This window comes from Patagioenas fasciata, chromosome 14 (genome assembly GCF_037038585.1).
Source record: "Patagioenas fasciata isolate bPatFas1 chromosome 14, bPatFas1.hap1, whole genome shotgun sequence".
In the NCBI taxonomy this organism is placed as follows: Eukaryota; Metazoa; Chordata; class Aves; order Columbiformes; family Columbidae; genus Patagioenas; species Patagioenas fasciata.
Genome location: NC_092533.1, coordinates 1,832,240 through 1,845,834, shown reverse-complemented (window position 1 = coordinate 1,845,834; position 13,595 = coordinate 1,832,240). Strand labels below are relative to the sequence as shown.

The 13,595-nt window shown below is 57.0% G+C and overlaps 1 protein-coding gene across 1 annotated transcript in view; it reads left to right on the top strand.

The window, feature by feature from the left end:
* The window catches only part of PPARGC1B (PPARG coactivator 1 beta), a 50,773-nt gene extending 38,624 nt beyond the window's left edge, over window positions 1-12,149 (top strand). The window contains exons 5-12 of the mRNA XM_065849348.2: window positions 104-1,280; window positions 1,855-1,891; window positions 2,295-2,359; window positions 2,791-3,553; window positions 4,042-4,117; window positions 5,046-5,167; window positions 5,400-5,554; window positions 7,358-12,149. Coding sequence (XP_065705420.1) covers window positions 104-1,280; window positions 1,855-1,891; window positions 2,295-2,359; window positions 2,791-3,553; window positions 4,042-4,117; window positions 5,046-5,167; window positions 5,400-5,554; window positions 7,358-7,461 — 2,499 coding nt within the window. The 3' untranslated portion in view covers window positions 7,462-12,149. The remainder of the gene's footprint in view (window positions 1-103; window positions 1,281-1,854; window positions 1,892-2,294; window positions 2,360-2,790; window positions 3,554-4,041; window positions 4,118-5,045; window positions 5,168-5,399; window positions 5,555-7,357) is intronic.
* The last annotated feature ends 1,446 nt before the right edge of the window (window positions 12,150-13,595 follow it).

Sequence of the window (13,595 nt, the reverse complement as noted above, 5' to 3'; positions counted from 1 at the left end):
GCTCTGCCAGCCCAGGGGGATTCCCCTCCATGCTGGTACCTGCAGCAGATCGTGGCTGTGGAGCTCAGGTCTGACTTTCTCCTCTCTCCTCTCCTCTCCCAAGGTGGAGGGTCCCCGGGACAGGAGGGCGAGCGTCCCGCAGACTCAAAGCCGCAGCTGCACCGAGCTGCACCGGCACCTCACCTCTGCCATCCCCTGCGCCCAGACCAAAGCCCCCCAAGACCCTGAGGAGTTCCCCAGCGGCCACCACCACCCATCCCCGGGTGACTGCACCTATCACGAGGATGACAGCGACTCCAGTGAGGACTCGCTGAGCTTCGGCGACTCGGTGACCCCCCCCTCCTCGGCAGAGGATGGCTCCGGCAGCCAGTTCTCCTGCGAGGGGGAGATGCACTCGGTGGTGGAGCTCATCCGCTACATGCACACCTACTGCCTGCCGCCGCGGAAGCTGCCGGCCCGCGACGCTGCCAACGCCAAACCCCAGCCCTGCAGCAGCCCCTTCAAGAGAGCCAAACCGGACTGCCCCACGCAGCCGGGCCCCTCCAGCGGTGCCCAGAGCCGGCTGGGCTGTGCCTGGCAAGCGGGTGGGGGCTGCAAGAAACCTGGAGCATCCTTCTCCATCCTGAAGGAGCTGCTGGCGCGGGACCTGCTGTGCGACGTGAGCAAGCCATACCGCCTGGGCAAGCCTGTGTACGCTGCCCTGGCCCGGCCGCCTGGCTCCTGCTCCCCAGTGCCACCGGCCCAGGATGGGGAGGACACCAGCGGGACCTGCACATCCAGAGCAAAAGCGGTGCTGGAGAAGGGGGAGCTGCGCCAGAGCCCTGGGGCCGAGGTGGAAGCATCACGGGAGCTGGACGGTCTCGAGGATGATGCTGGGAAGCATGTGGGCTCCCCGGGCACAGCCGTGGCAAAGGTGGCCCGCAAGCAGGAGAACACCATTTATGCTGTCCGCCGGTCCAAGAGACTCAACCCTGAGCTCGGTCACTGGCTCCCCTTCCTTGACGAGCCACCTCCTGAATCCTCCAGCTCCCGGGAGGCAGGGGACAGCCACGGCCCCCGGGGCACCCTGTCCTGCCGGGAGCCCACGCCGTGCCCAGCGCTGGAGGGCTTCTCTGCTGAAGACCCTGCAGCTGAAGTGGAGGTGGGGGGCATGGAGGAGGGGGACGGCAGGAGCTCGGCACCACCGGTGGAGCCCCAGCCCCTCTCGCTGGGCTCCCCGGGGGACGGCGAGGTGGGCGATGGGGCTGAGAGCCGGCGCTGTGCCCTCCTGGAGCAAGCAGGTGAGGGGGGGCTGGGGGCTGTCACTCTGCTCGCGCTCCCGGTGTGCCCGTGCTGTCCGTGCTGTCCCTGCGCGGGTGAGCGCTGCTGGCCAGGTGCCTGGCACCCGGCTGGCAGAGCTGTGAGCAGCCCCAAGCACAGCCGAGCCCTGACTCGTGCTGGCTGGCTGTGGGGTCCCATGCATGGGGAGTCAGGGCTCTGCTCTGGTTTTGGGGTGCTGTTTCAATCCCTGGGGGCCTTCTGCCTCAGTTTCCCCATCCAAGATGAAGGAGTTGGTGTAGCACAAGCCCAGCAGGGACCAGGCTGTCCCATCCTGCTGATTTCCTCTTCCCCATGGGCTCACCCTGTGCCAGGGCACCGGGGTTCAGCTGCACCACTGCCCAAAAATCACAGCTACCCGCTAGCACTTTGTGAGCACAAATGGCTCGACCCTGGCAGCACTAGTCCTCCCACAGGCAGGCAAAGCCCGCGGTCCCCGGCGCCGCGCCAGGGTGGGCAGAGGGGCCCCCGCGAGCACCGCGGGCGCTGGAGGAAGCCAAGCTCCCTGATAACCCTGCTTCTCTCCCTGCCTTTCAGAAACACCCAGGTGTCTCACGCTGTCCTTGGCACAAACGTAAGTGCGCACGGGGCTGGATGAACCACGCTGGGGCTGGGAGGGCGCCCCGGTGTGTCTGGCTGGGCAGGTGTCTGCAGTGAGCGCGCAGAGCTGCTGTCGTGGAGCAGAGCGAGCCGGGCACGGGGCTGCGGGGAGCTGAGCCCTCGCTCGGTGCGAGGAGCTCGGTGCGAGGGGATGGCAACTCTGTGTGCCAGGGCACCGTGCCCCAGAGCTCTGGCTGGGATGAGGAGGGGACGCTGCTCGCCCCGCTGCCCCTCGCGCCCGGCCGCGGGGTTACTCCGTCGGGCACTGGCCGTGGTGGGAGGGCTCGCTTGTAGCCAGCGTTTTCTCAGCTTGCTTTTGGTTTTGTGGGACTGTGGTTCACCTAAACGCTTTCTCCTTATTTTCTGCTCTTCTCCAGTGACCCAGCCTTTGGGAAGAGAAACTTTGAGCCAATGCTGACTGTGGAGCTGTGCGGGACAGCAGGTAGGACAGGATTTTGATTTTTTAATTTTGCAAAGATCCTCCCTGGGAAGGGGAAAATTTCCCCTAAATTCAACCTGGAGTTGCTGGCTCCAGCCGAGGGGGTATGTTCATCTCCCAGACTGGGAGCCCTGCTTTGCACTGAAAGTGCAGATGACTTCCCACACACTGCCACTGCATCCAAGGGCTGCAAACAGCTTGAGGAGCACGTGCTTGGGATGGGAGGGCTGCTCAGAGGGCCCCTGGGTGAGCCAGGAGGGACAGGAGAGTCCTCTGGGCCATTCTGGGATTGGGCATCCTTCTTTTTCCCCAAGTGCCACTGGACGGGTGAGGCTGCGGGTGCCGAGCAGCCTTCTCCCTTGCAACGCTGGGCTGGGACAGAGCAGGACGGTGGGGGCAGAGCTGACTCCTGCCCTTTGTTTGGGGGGGTTCAGGTCTCACACCGCCCACTACTCCTCCGTACAAGCCCACTGAGGAGGACCTGTACAAGCCAGACATCCCCCAGGAGCCGGGGAAGGAGGATGGGACGGCCCCTGGCCCCGGAGGCACAGGCGATGTCACAGCCTCCCAGAAAGCGCCCAAGAAGCACCCCGAGAGGACAGAGCTCTTCGCCCACCTGAGCCGAACCGCCGGGCGCCCCGCGCTCCCCGAGCAGCAGGGGGTGCTCAAGCGGCCCTTCTCCCGCTCCTTTGGGGATCACGACTACTGCCAGGTGCTGAAGCCCGAGGTTGCCCTGCAGAGGAAGGTGCTCAAGTCGTGGGAGCCGCCGGGCCAGGTGGAGACAGAGCACAAGAGGAGGGTCCCGGCCGCCCACTACCAGGGGCTGGAGCTCGGCAGCAAGGAGGCGAGCGGCCAGATGCTGTGGAAGGATGGCATCAAACAGCTGAGAGACCAGGAGATCAGAGCCAGCTTAACGAAGCACTTTGGCTTCCTGGACAGTGCTCTCGATGATGAGGACATGGTCTTCTGCAAGACCCCAGAGTACGACACCGTCTTTGAAGATAGCTGCAGTGAGAGCGGTTCCCCTGAGGAGGAGGAGGAGGATGAGGAGGAAGAGGAGGAGCACGGCGACACCAAGCTGTGCCTGCGGAGAAACCCCCTTTCCAGAACCAGTTTGCATTACTGTTCCTGGAGCAGGTCCAGCTCGGGGTCTTCGTGCTGCCGGTCCCGATCACCTGCAAGCAGACGGACCTTCAGGTACAGGGGGGCAGCGGGGGGGCACTTGGGAACGTTCCTGCCCCCTGCGGTTTTGCCCTGGTGTGTGGCAGCCCGGGCTGTCTCTGCTCTTCTGGCCCAAGTAATAAAGAGGCTGATTAATGGAAGAAAAAACATTGGGGTGTTTGGTACTGCATCAGCAGCTGCTGCAAACATCAGCCATGGCCAGAGAAAGCAGCACCGGGGCGAAGCAGCCAGGGTTTCCATGGCCCTGGGAACGGTGGGGCGTGGGCAGGGGCCGTGCCTGGGAAGGGGTGAGTGTTGGCTGGGGCTCCCCTCTTGCATCTCTCAGAAAGGACTTTGCAGTGTCCTTTCCAGTGTTCCCAGACGCCCATCTCGCTGCCGCCGGTGCTCGGGGGTGCCCGCTGGCCGCTGCAGACGCCACGAGCCTCAGCGTCTATTTGACGTTTGAAGCTTTCTCCCCGGATCGCCCCCACCCCACAGCTGACGTCCTCTCCCTCGCTTCCCAGGTGTGAGAACGGCGAGCAGTGTCAGGGCAGGAGCGGGCAGCGGGGCCAGCTGGAGAAGAGACGAGAAAAGGCCATCGTAAGTGAGCAGGGACCCCGTGCTGGGACAGAGCGATCCCCAGCCCTCAGTTCATCTTCCACTCCAGAAAACCAGCAGTGGAGCCTGTTAGCCCTGGCTTTAGCATCCCTTGGTGCGAGGCCAGTGTTAAACAAGGACACGGGGGTGGAGAGTGGAGAAGAGGGAGAGAAAAACCTAACATGAAGCGGAAGCCACCAGCAATTGGATACATGCAGTTCTTGGTGCAGAAACGCCCGGAGCATCCTGTGCCGGTGCTCCCACGCGTGTGGCACTCACAGTTAGGGTGATCCGGGGAATCCCTGAAGCTGCTCAGCCCCGAGAGATGCAGCATCCTGCACCAGGAACCCTGCGTGTCCCAACGGGTGGGAGCTGGTGGGTGGTGAGCAGGTGGGGAGATAGCTGTTGGTCCTCTCTATTGTTCCACGCACACATATGCTTACACACGCCTCTGGATTCTTTTTTCTGCATTGCAATTAAATTTTGCCATCAGCGATTCTTGGGAATATTTCCTGGCATCTTTGCCAGGAGAAGCTGGAAAAGCTGCAGGGATGCAGGAGAAATTCAAAGGAGAAGGTGGCGGGGTGGCTGCTTCAGCCTGGCTGTAGCACTGTCCTAAGGGACGTGGATGTGGCTGTCCTGCAGCAGTGGTGTCCTGGGGTGACACCCGTGAGCTGGCTGGAGCAGAGGCAGCCAGACCCCGGCGATTCTGGGCTGTGCCTGCAGTGGCATCGCCCTGCTGCAGCCTGACTCCCGGCGCTGGCTCCTTGGGGCTCCTTGGCAGCCCCACATTTCCAGCCATGCATTTCCAACCCTGCATTTCCAGCCATGCATTTCCAGCTATGCATTTCCAGCCCTGCATTTCCAGCACCCACCAGCAGCACCCAGGTCTGGGTTCCCGGAGCCTGAACCCTTTTGCTTGCTTTGCCAGGGGGAAGGCCGGGTGGTGTATATCAGAAACCTCTCCAGCAGCATGAGCTCCAGTGAACTGAAGAAACGCTTCGAAGTGTTTGGTGAAATTGTGGAGTGTCAGGTCCTGTCCAGGACTAACAGGTGAGTACTGAGCGAGCTGTGGTCTGGGGGTCCAGCAGCTACAGGCAACCCCTCTGCCATGGCAGTGCTTTGGGCAAGGAGGTGCTGTGTGTCCCCAGGTCTGAGGACATAGGGAGGGACAGCGGGATGGAGGGACGGCGGGATAGAGGGACAGGGATGCAGTGCTGGGCAGAGCCACATCAGAGGGGTTGCAGGGCCCATCGCATCTTGAATTCTTTCTCTGGTTGCTCAGGGGAGATAAATACGGCTTCATCACCTACCGGTATTCAGAGCATGCCGCCTTATCTCTGAAGAACGGCACCTCGCTAAGGAAGAGGAACGAGCCTTCGTTCCAGCTCAGTTCTGGTGGCCTCGGGCACTTCTTCTGGACCAGATACACTGACTTGGGTAAGAAAGCAGGAGCTGCTTTTTCTGAGGTGTTGTGCATATCAGCACAGAGCCATCACGGCACATTGCACTTCTGAACCCTTGTCATGGAAGGATCCTAAATCACTTTAGAGCCTGCTCTCCTGTAGCTCATGTAGCTCCTTTTAGCTCAGTTGGATGGCTGGGAAAAGCAGGGGAGGTTTAGATTGGATATTTGGAAAAAATTCTTCCCTGAGAGGGCTGTTGGGCATTGAACAGGCTGCCCAGGGCAGTGCTGGAGTCACCATCCCTGGAGGGGTTTAAAAGGCATTTAGACGAGGTTCTTAAGGCCATGGTTTAGTGCCAGAGTGAGGTTATGGTTGGACACCATGATCCTGAGGGTCTCTTTCAACTGAAATGATTCTATGATTCTATGGTTTGAGGACCCCCCGTGTGTTGGCTGCAAGATGTAGCATCACACCCCAGGGATGCTGAATCTCAGCTCACCACAGCCCATCCTCTCCCTGCTGCATTTCTACACAGTGCTGGACAATTTCCAGCAGAAAAGTCCCTTCTCAGTCATTAGAGTTAGCAGTCAGCAACACCTCATTAGCCCAAGAGGTGATCTGAGTGGTTTGCTTCTCTGCAGGACAGATTCACCACACTGCACAAGCACTTTTGAGCCAAAACGGCAGCACTGAAATGTGCTGCGGTCACATTCACCCTTTCTGTGCTGTATGGGCGTCTGCAGGACCTCCTGCCGCACTCAGCTGAGGGACAGGAGCGAACCCCTGTGCTAGTCCTGCAAGAGAAATGTGACCCAGGCTTCGCTCACCCTCGCTGCTGTGATCTTCAGGTGTTCAAGAGCATTTATTTCCATACCCGCTGTGAGGGGTGAAGTGATTCTCCTATCTCACTTCGTGCATAAGAGACTGAGGCCCAGAAAACAAAGCCCTAAGTCTTGACTTATCTCTAGATGCCCAGTCTGACATAGGTACTGCTCGATCTTTTAGCACCTTACAATATCTCGTCTGCGCAGAGCAGTAATCTCCCTGACTCTGGTCGTGGACACAAGTACCTGTTGTTCATCTAAATAAATCCCAGATCCTCTCATTTTGAGCATGGAGAAGACAGGAAAGAGGTAGCACCCTGTGGTGAAGATGTTGGCCCCTGGCTGTGCAGTGCTGCGGGGAGGGGGGCCAGAGCTGCCCCCCTGCACAGGGAACCCCCTCAGTGCTCCTCACCGGCAGATTCCCGCAAGGCCAGTGGTCACCCCCTTATTGCCCAGCCCGGCTCGTTCCTCAGATCCTGCTCACCCTGGTACAGGGTGGGATGGGGAGCCCACAGACACGGGTGAAATGCAGCTATGCCGTTCGTGGCTCATTCACAAATACGCACCCAAAAGGGTTGAGCTGCTGTTAAGTTAGGCGGCTTTATTTCGGGTATTTGCTGAATTGCCCAGGCTTTGCGGGGGCACCGTTTGTTGGGGTTCTGACGGAGGGCTGGGGAGCGCTGCAGACAGCACCCCCTCCCCGACACAGCCCCCGCGGGACGGCCCGGTGTCAGCGCCTCCGAATTCAGCTGCGTCAGGTTTTTGCACACGTGGGAACGGGGGTCTGTGGTGTGGGACCTGCTGGGCAACAGCCCCTCTGCCCTATGGCTCCTTTGCAGCGCGGGGAGACAGCACCGTCCCCGCTCCCTTTCGCCATTGCCGCCTTGTCCAGGCTGGCTTTGCAGTGCCGGGATGCAGCATGCCCGTAGCAGGGGAGCGAGCAGACACCTGTCGTGCCTCAGTTTCCCTCCCCGCTCCCTGACCCGGCTGCCTTGTGTCCCTGCTGTTCCCAGATTGCAGCGCGGAGGAGTCCTCCCCAGCTCCGGTGAAAAGCAAGTACGAGACCATGGATTTCGACAGCTTGCTGCAGGAGGCCCAGCTAAGCCTGCATCGGTAACAGCCTTAACCTTGGAGGAATACCTCAATACCTCAGTCAAGGCACTTCCAATATGTTTACGTTTTCAAAGAAATTATTCAGTCTACGGAAAGCGAGAGAGAGCGAGAGAGAGCGAGAGCACGCACGCACGAGAGAGAGACTGCTGTCCCTTCCGATCGATGTTTACATTGAACAAAGCTGCTTCTGTCTGTGAGTCCCCATGGTGTTGATGTCTCACTGCCACACGTTAGTCCCCCCGCTTCTGACTGGTTGTTTTAGGGTGAGCCTAGAAGCCCCTGGCCCCCTCTCCGCCCTCCCTGCCCGCCCCCCGTGCTCCCGCCATGGAGTTGCAGCTGTGTTCACCATAACATTTTTTGTCCTTAGTGTGTGACGATGAAATTGTTAATTGTGAATAGAATCAGGATTATAAACTAATTTTTAATAGAAGAGAAAAAAAAAAGTATATACTTAAAAAAATGTATTTATGGCTCAGATGTACTGTAATTCAGATTTATTGTACCGCTTCCTTGATTTTGAACTATGCACTGTAATGAGGCACTTGCCACTGAGCAAATGGGGGGTCAGAGCAGAGTCATGGAGCCGGCGTTCGCCCGTCAGCCGCGGAGGCGCCTGCCTCCCCCGCTGCAAACCGAGGTGCTCAGCGGTTGCATCGGGGTTGTCCCCTTTGCTATCAAAGCCATTCTTCTTGCTCATGTGGCCCGAGCCCCGCGTCCCCCAGCCCAGATGCTGGTTGCTGATGGAGCCAGCGGGCGGTGGGGCACGCCAGCCCCATGCGGTGCTCCCCGTGGGGCCAGGCAGATTCGCAGGCACGAAGGATGGGGGTGGTGGAAGGACACACTGCCTGGGGGCTGCGAGACCTGCCAGCCATCGCTGCTCCAGCCCTGTGTCACCTTTGGAGCCAGGAGAGAGGGGCTGAGGTCCTGCCGGCACAGCCTGGGGGCTGATGCCTCTGGGTCTGTTGGAGGGAGGTGGCTTCTCTGTGGTTCCTCGGGTGCCGGGGAGCCCAGCCAGGCTGGGCAGCTTGCTCCCTGAGTGCTTCCACAAAGCAAGCAGGGTGAGGAGACCCATCTGTGACCCGTGTCTGGCAGCCAGCCCCAAACCTAGAGAGGCAGGAGAGGGCACGGCAGCTGCACCGAATGCCCCCTCACCAAATGCCCTACCCATGCTCTGCCTGGTACCTGATAAGCCATAGATTTCCCCAGCACCCGTTGACACCCCGGAGCCATCCCCTGTGGCACGCTCGCCCGCTCTGCCCAGTGCTGCTCACCGGTGCTGCACTTGAGGCATGCGCCAGCAGCACCCTGAGATTTGCTCGCAAACTTGCTCTCCACCTCCAGGTGAGGTGGGAGGGGGAGAGCCCACCGCCCGCTGGAGCAAGCCCCGCCGCCAACCGGCCAGCAGCACCGCTTTCAAGGGAGCGGCAATCTCGCTTCTCCTCAAGCCATCGTCTCCATGTATATGTTTTCAGACCCAGAGACCACTAGGGATTCAGCCATCCTATGTAGATAGAATATTATAGCCTTAACTCTGCCAATAGATAGATTAGAGTCTCCTGGGATCTCCTCTCCACATGACTTAAGGGTTTTATTCTCATTCCCCTGACACGGGTACTATTTCATCTTGCAGGGAGTATGACCAAAGCCTCCAAAATTGCATGAGATGTGATGCCAAGAGCCTGAGCCCTGACGAGGTGGCCCTTGGCTCCGGGGCCGTGCGTGCAGCTGGTTCCTGGTGGGAGCAGGGATTGCCAGCGGTGCCGATACCAGCACAGTTACTTGGTTATTTTTCCCCGCTTTCGGGGAAGCCGTGATTCGATGACAGCCAGCCCAGCAGCACGAGGGCCAACAGGTCACTGGGGAGTCTGAGCCGCGGGTCCCCAACCTGCTGCCGGTGACAGTGGCTGGCAGGGAACAGCCCTTGTGCCGTTTCAGTCTCAGCAGCAAGGTCCAGCGTCTCTCCTGCCACAAAGTCTCCCCACATCTCATCCCACCTTAGCAAACACGAGTTGCTCTGGCCGAGACTGAGCATCTGCTATTGGCAATTGCCTCATTGTAGCTTTGCCTTTTTCTGTCCTAGTATTTCCTCACAACGATGATGTTTACATGTGATTGCTATAGAGCTTATGTAGAATGTATATAGTGACACATTTAGGGTGGGTAGTACTGTCCTGTGGTGTGCTGATGTTTTTCAGAAAACGATCAATCCAAAAAAGAACAAAAAAAAAAAAAGAAAAAAAGTAAAGTAAGTGTAATTCTTCCATCTCCCGCTCAGCCGGGGGCACCGAGCCCCGCTGGGGATGCATCAGGCATGGTGGAGGGGAAGGGTTAGCGCAGAGCTGGGGACCCTCTCCTGGGGGGGTCACTCAGTCACCTCCCAAGCGTTGCTTTCGGTGTACCCAGATAGAAAATTGCACGTTGTTTTCCTGTGCCCCAGGTCAGCCCGCAGCCCCTGCCCAGCTTCTGGATATCGCAGGGAGACCGGGAAGGGGAGGGCTCGTCCTGCATGGAGCCCACCAGCACTGCACCCGGAGGGTAGGAAGAGATGCAATAAGTGGTCTTAGTGGTGCCTGAAGCCTATAAGTGGGGTTGGGGTGGGGTTTTTTTTTTGTTGGTTTGGGGATTTTGTGTTTGTTGTGGGGTTTTTTTCGCCCCCATTAAATTGGAATGGTTTGTTTTCCCTAACTCCCCCGAGAAATTCGTCCGCAACTTCTGCACTGTGCGCAGGGGTGTACAACGCACAGAGGTCCAGCGGGCAGCCCAGAGCTCTGCTGGCTTTAGAATCCCTCCCACAGGGTTTGTGCTGCAGAATAAGTTTCCACTTGATTTCTTTTGTTTTTTAAATCTAAAAGTGTCTTTAGCTCGCAGTGCTCAAATCTGCAAGGGGGCGGGAAGGAGAGGGCTCAGGCACAAGGGGCAGGTGAGAGACCTGTGACTGTGTCGGATGCTAACGGGGAACCGGGGCGGGAGCAAAGCAACGCACAGCCCGTGGAACCGCAGTGGGTGCAGCTTGGAGCTGGGTACCCCAAAAAGGGAACCATTGCACCCCAGCCCCTGCAGCAGCCCCAGGAACCCGCACCCGCGAGCGCCGGGGCGGTAGGAACGCTACTGCAAAGAGAAGCTGGGAGCAAAAGGGTATATTGTGGTAGGCAATAAGTAAGGAGGAGATTTATTTTTTTAAACAAATATATAACTATAGAATGTCCCCCCGGTAGTTTCCCGTGGGTACTGTGGGGAAACGCTGAATGTGAAAAGTTTTGTGATAAAATGCCCCTTTGGGTTTTTTTGCACAGATTTGCCCCAGAAAAGCCGGTTGTTCAGGGTGGGGTCCCGGGTTCCTGGCTGGAACCCAGCAGGTCCCTGTGGTCCCTGGGAAGGAGCGCATGTTTCCGAGTGTCTGGGCCGAATGCAGAGGACAATCCCGAGCTTTAGGTTCGATGATGCCCCAAAGAAAAGGTTCATCCCGATTCCTCCTCGGCGCTGCTGGCTGGGCTGCGCATCCTCTTTAATGAAGCGGCAGCTCAGTCACCACGTTCACAGTTTTGAGTGTCTGATTTCAGCACTGGTCCATGCAAATGTGCGACTCGCAATTGAAGACCAGCACTATTTCTTTTCGTTTTGTTTCTTTTCCTCTCTTTTTGGGGTATGCTGAGTACCGATACACCGTTCTTCGCAGCTGAGCCCTGACACCCTTTCCTGTTCTAAGCGTCGCAGGCCACCCCCGACAATCTCAAGCAATACAGAGCCAAACGCAGCCTTCGGGCTTCATTAAATGCAGCCTTCGGGTCTCATTCCTCTTCCCTCGCCCACCCTGGGGCCGGGGGTGGTGGCGGCAGCGGGGCCGCAGCGCCCATGGTCAATCCTGCCTTGGGGAGGGAGGCTGTGTATGCACGTGAGAAAGAGAGCGGAAGATTAAATCGATGCATTTCTTGAGAAAGGTGTAAGAATTTCACCTAAGAAGGGGCACATCTGCTTTGTTATTTATAACAAATAAAAAAGCTAAATTCTTTTTCTTTTTTTCTTTTTTTTTTTTTAAGTAGAAGGACACTGCTGATAATTCTTAGGGCCCAATTCTGCCTCCCTTCCTCATGCCGAGTAAGTACTACTTAACTCTGCAATTTTCTACTTGCAGAGTAAGTACAAGTAGCAGAATTGATCCCTCTGTGATTAAGAATCAAGTTTTTAGTCTGTTTGTTCGTTTTGGGTTTTTTTAATTGGTAGCGGTTTTTTATATTTCACTTAATTTTTTTCCCCAGTTCCGTTCCGTTGTGTCCTTATTTATGTAATATACTTTAACCTTAAAAGACGGCATGGATTCTCATGCCTTTCCTTTATTGTTATTGTTATTATTTTTAAAGAAGAGATTTATTTCTAGTGTGATTTAACTGTCTACCTTCTAAAACGAGAGAACGTTTTCTTGTATTTTTACATTGTCAGATTATATAGTTTCATAGATAATTTAACCAAATCACTCAATGTATTATCTATATCTATCCGGTGGGTATAAAAGTTCTATTTTAAATTGTGTAAATACTTCAGAACTGGCTTCTTTTTCCAGACTCCCCTACTGCGGAGTTACTTGTTTACATCAAAAAGACTGTAGAATCTCTACGCTCATGTACTGTAAATAGTGAAGTGATCTGCCTATAAATAAACAATAACATATATACTATAAAGTGGAAAGAAAACCAACATGTCTGCGCCGCTAATGCTGTCATTTATTAGTGCAAACGTGCTCTGGGAGGTGTTTTCCTCTGCTGCATCTGCCTGGCTGGCAGTGTGATGCTGGGGGGCAGCAGAGCCCCCAACTTGCTCACACCAACGCTGCCGGGATGCGGCTTCTGCAGGGGAATATCCCTGTGTACGGGGATTTTAAGTTCAGTTTAAGCCATGCAAGAAAAGCCTGGGTCTGTAGTCCGGACTTTGGGAGCGGTGCTGCAAGACCCATTGCAGACAGAACCCCCTGGGCCTGGGTGGGAGGTTAAAAACGAAGCGGGGCAAACACCTCAGATTTGCTTCAGTGGGAGTAAAAGAGCAAAGGGCTGGATTGCAAGCAAAAATGTGGAAAAGACTTCAGATGGTGATGCAGCGATTGTGTGGCTCAGAAGGCACCGGGACAGACCGCGGGTACCGGGACAGACCGCGGGTACCGGGACAGACCGCGGGTACCAGGAGAGCTGGCACACACGGCTGGGTGGCCGGACCGCTACTCCCCAGCGCAGCGTTATCCCTGTGCTAGGCACTCTGTGCCTTGTGGGAGGGGAAAATATGTCAATATTGGGCTTCTGTGAGTTCTGCTGCTGCCCTTGGCCAGCTGGCACCTGGCAGTGTGGGAGCAGGCACAGCGGGGGCTGCAGGGGCAGCGCCTGTGTCTGCCCAGCTCACTGGGGTTCCCACGGCCAAAGGGCCACAGAAAAGGGAGGCGGGGGGATGGCAGAACATGGAAATGCTGTGCCAGGCTCTTGCTCCTGACCAGCACATTAACAGCTCTTGCCTGGATTTATTTCACTGCCCAGTGAGCTGTCCTGGGCTGCCTTGCGGAGTTTCAGCTCCCACCCGCACCCTGGGCAGTGGCATCCAACACTAAATCCTGCCCTGGGCCTCCCTGCTCCCTGATGTGGACCTCAGCTTGTGGGCCACACAAGGTCTGTCCAGGAGGCTGTGCTTTGGGTAACATATCCATCTGACCACTCTCAGCATTTATTGGCTCATTGTCCAGGTCCATCCAGGTGTCTTTGTAGGGATGGACAGGATTTCTCTCCTTGCTCCCCACCAGGCACCTCATTCTCACAGGTGTTGTATCTCCCCACCTTAATGCACCTGCAGCTCCTGCCCCCTGTGCTTGCTGTGCCTCTTTAAATGCCGGCGGGGAGTTTTCTCCAGGTGCTGCTGCTTTTGGGTCCTGTAATCTCTCTTCCCTCTTTCTCTCCCCCTCAGTCCTTGGCCGACTGTGTTCTAATTTTTCAGATGCTGCCTTTGCCCCCAAATACCTTTGCAAACTCAGACTCCTTGTGATTCTCAGCAGCTTCCTGCAGGTAAGAAGGAGGTGTCTTCTCCCCACCGGCTTTTCTACTATTAACCTTGCTCCCCAAAGTCCCTACCACCCTGCTCAGAGGGAGCATTTTGTGCTCCTGATGC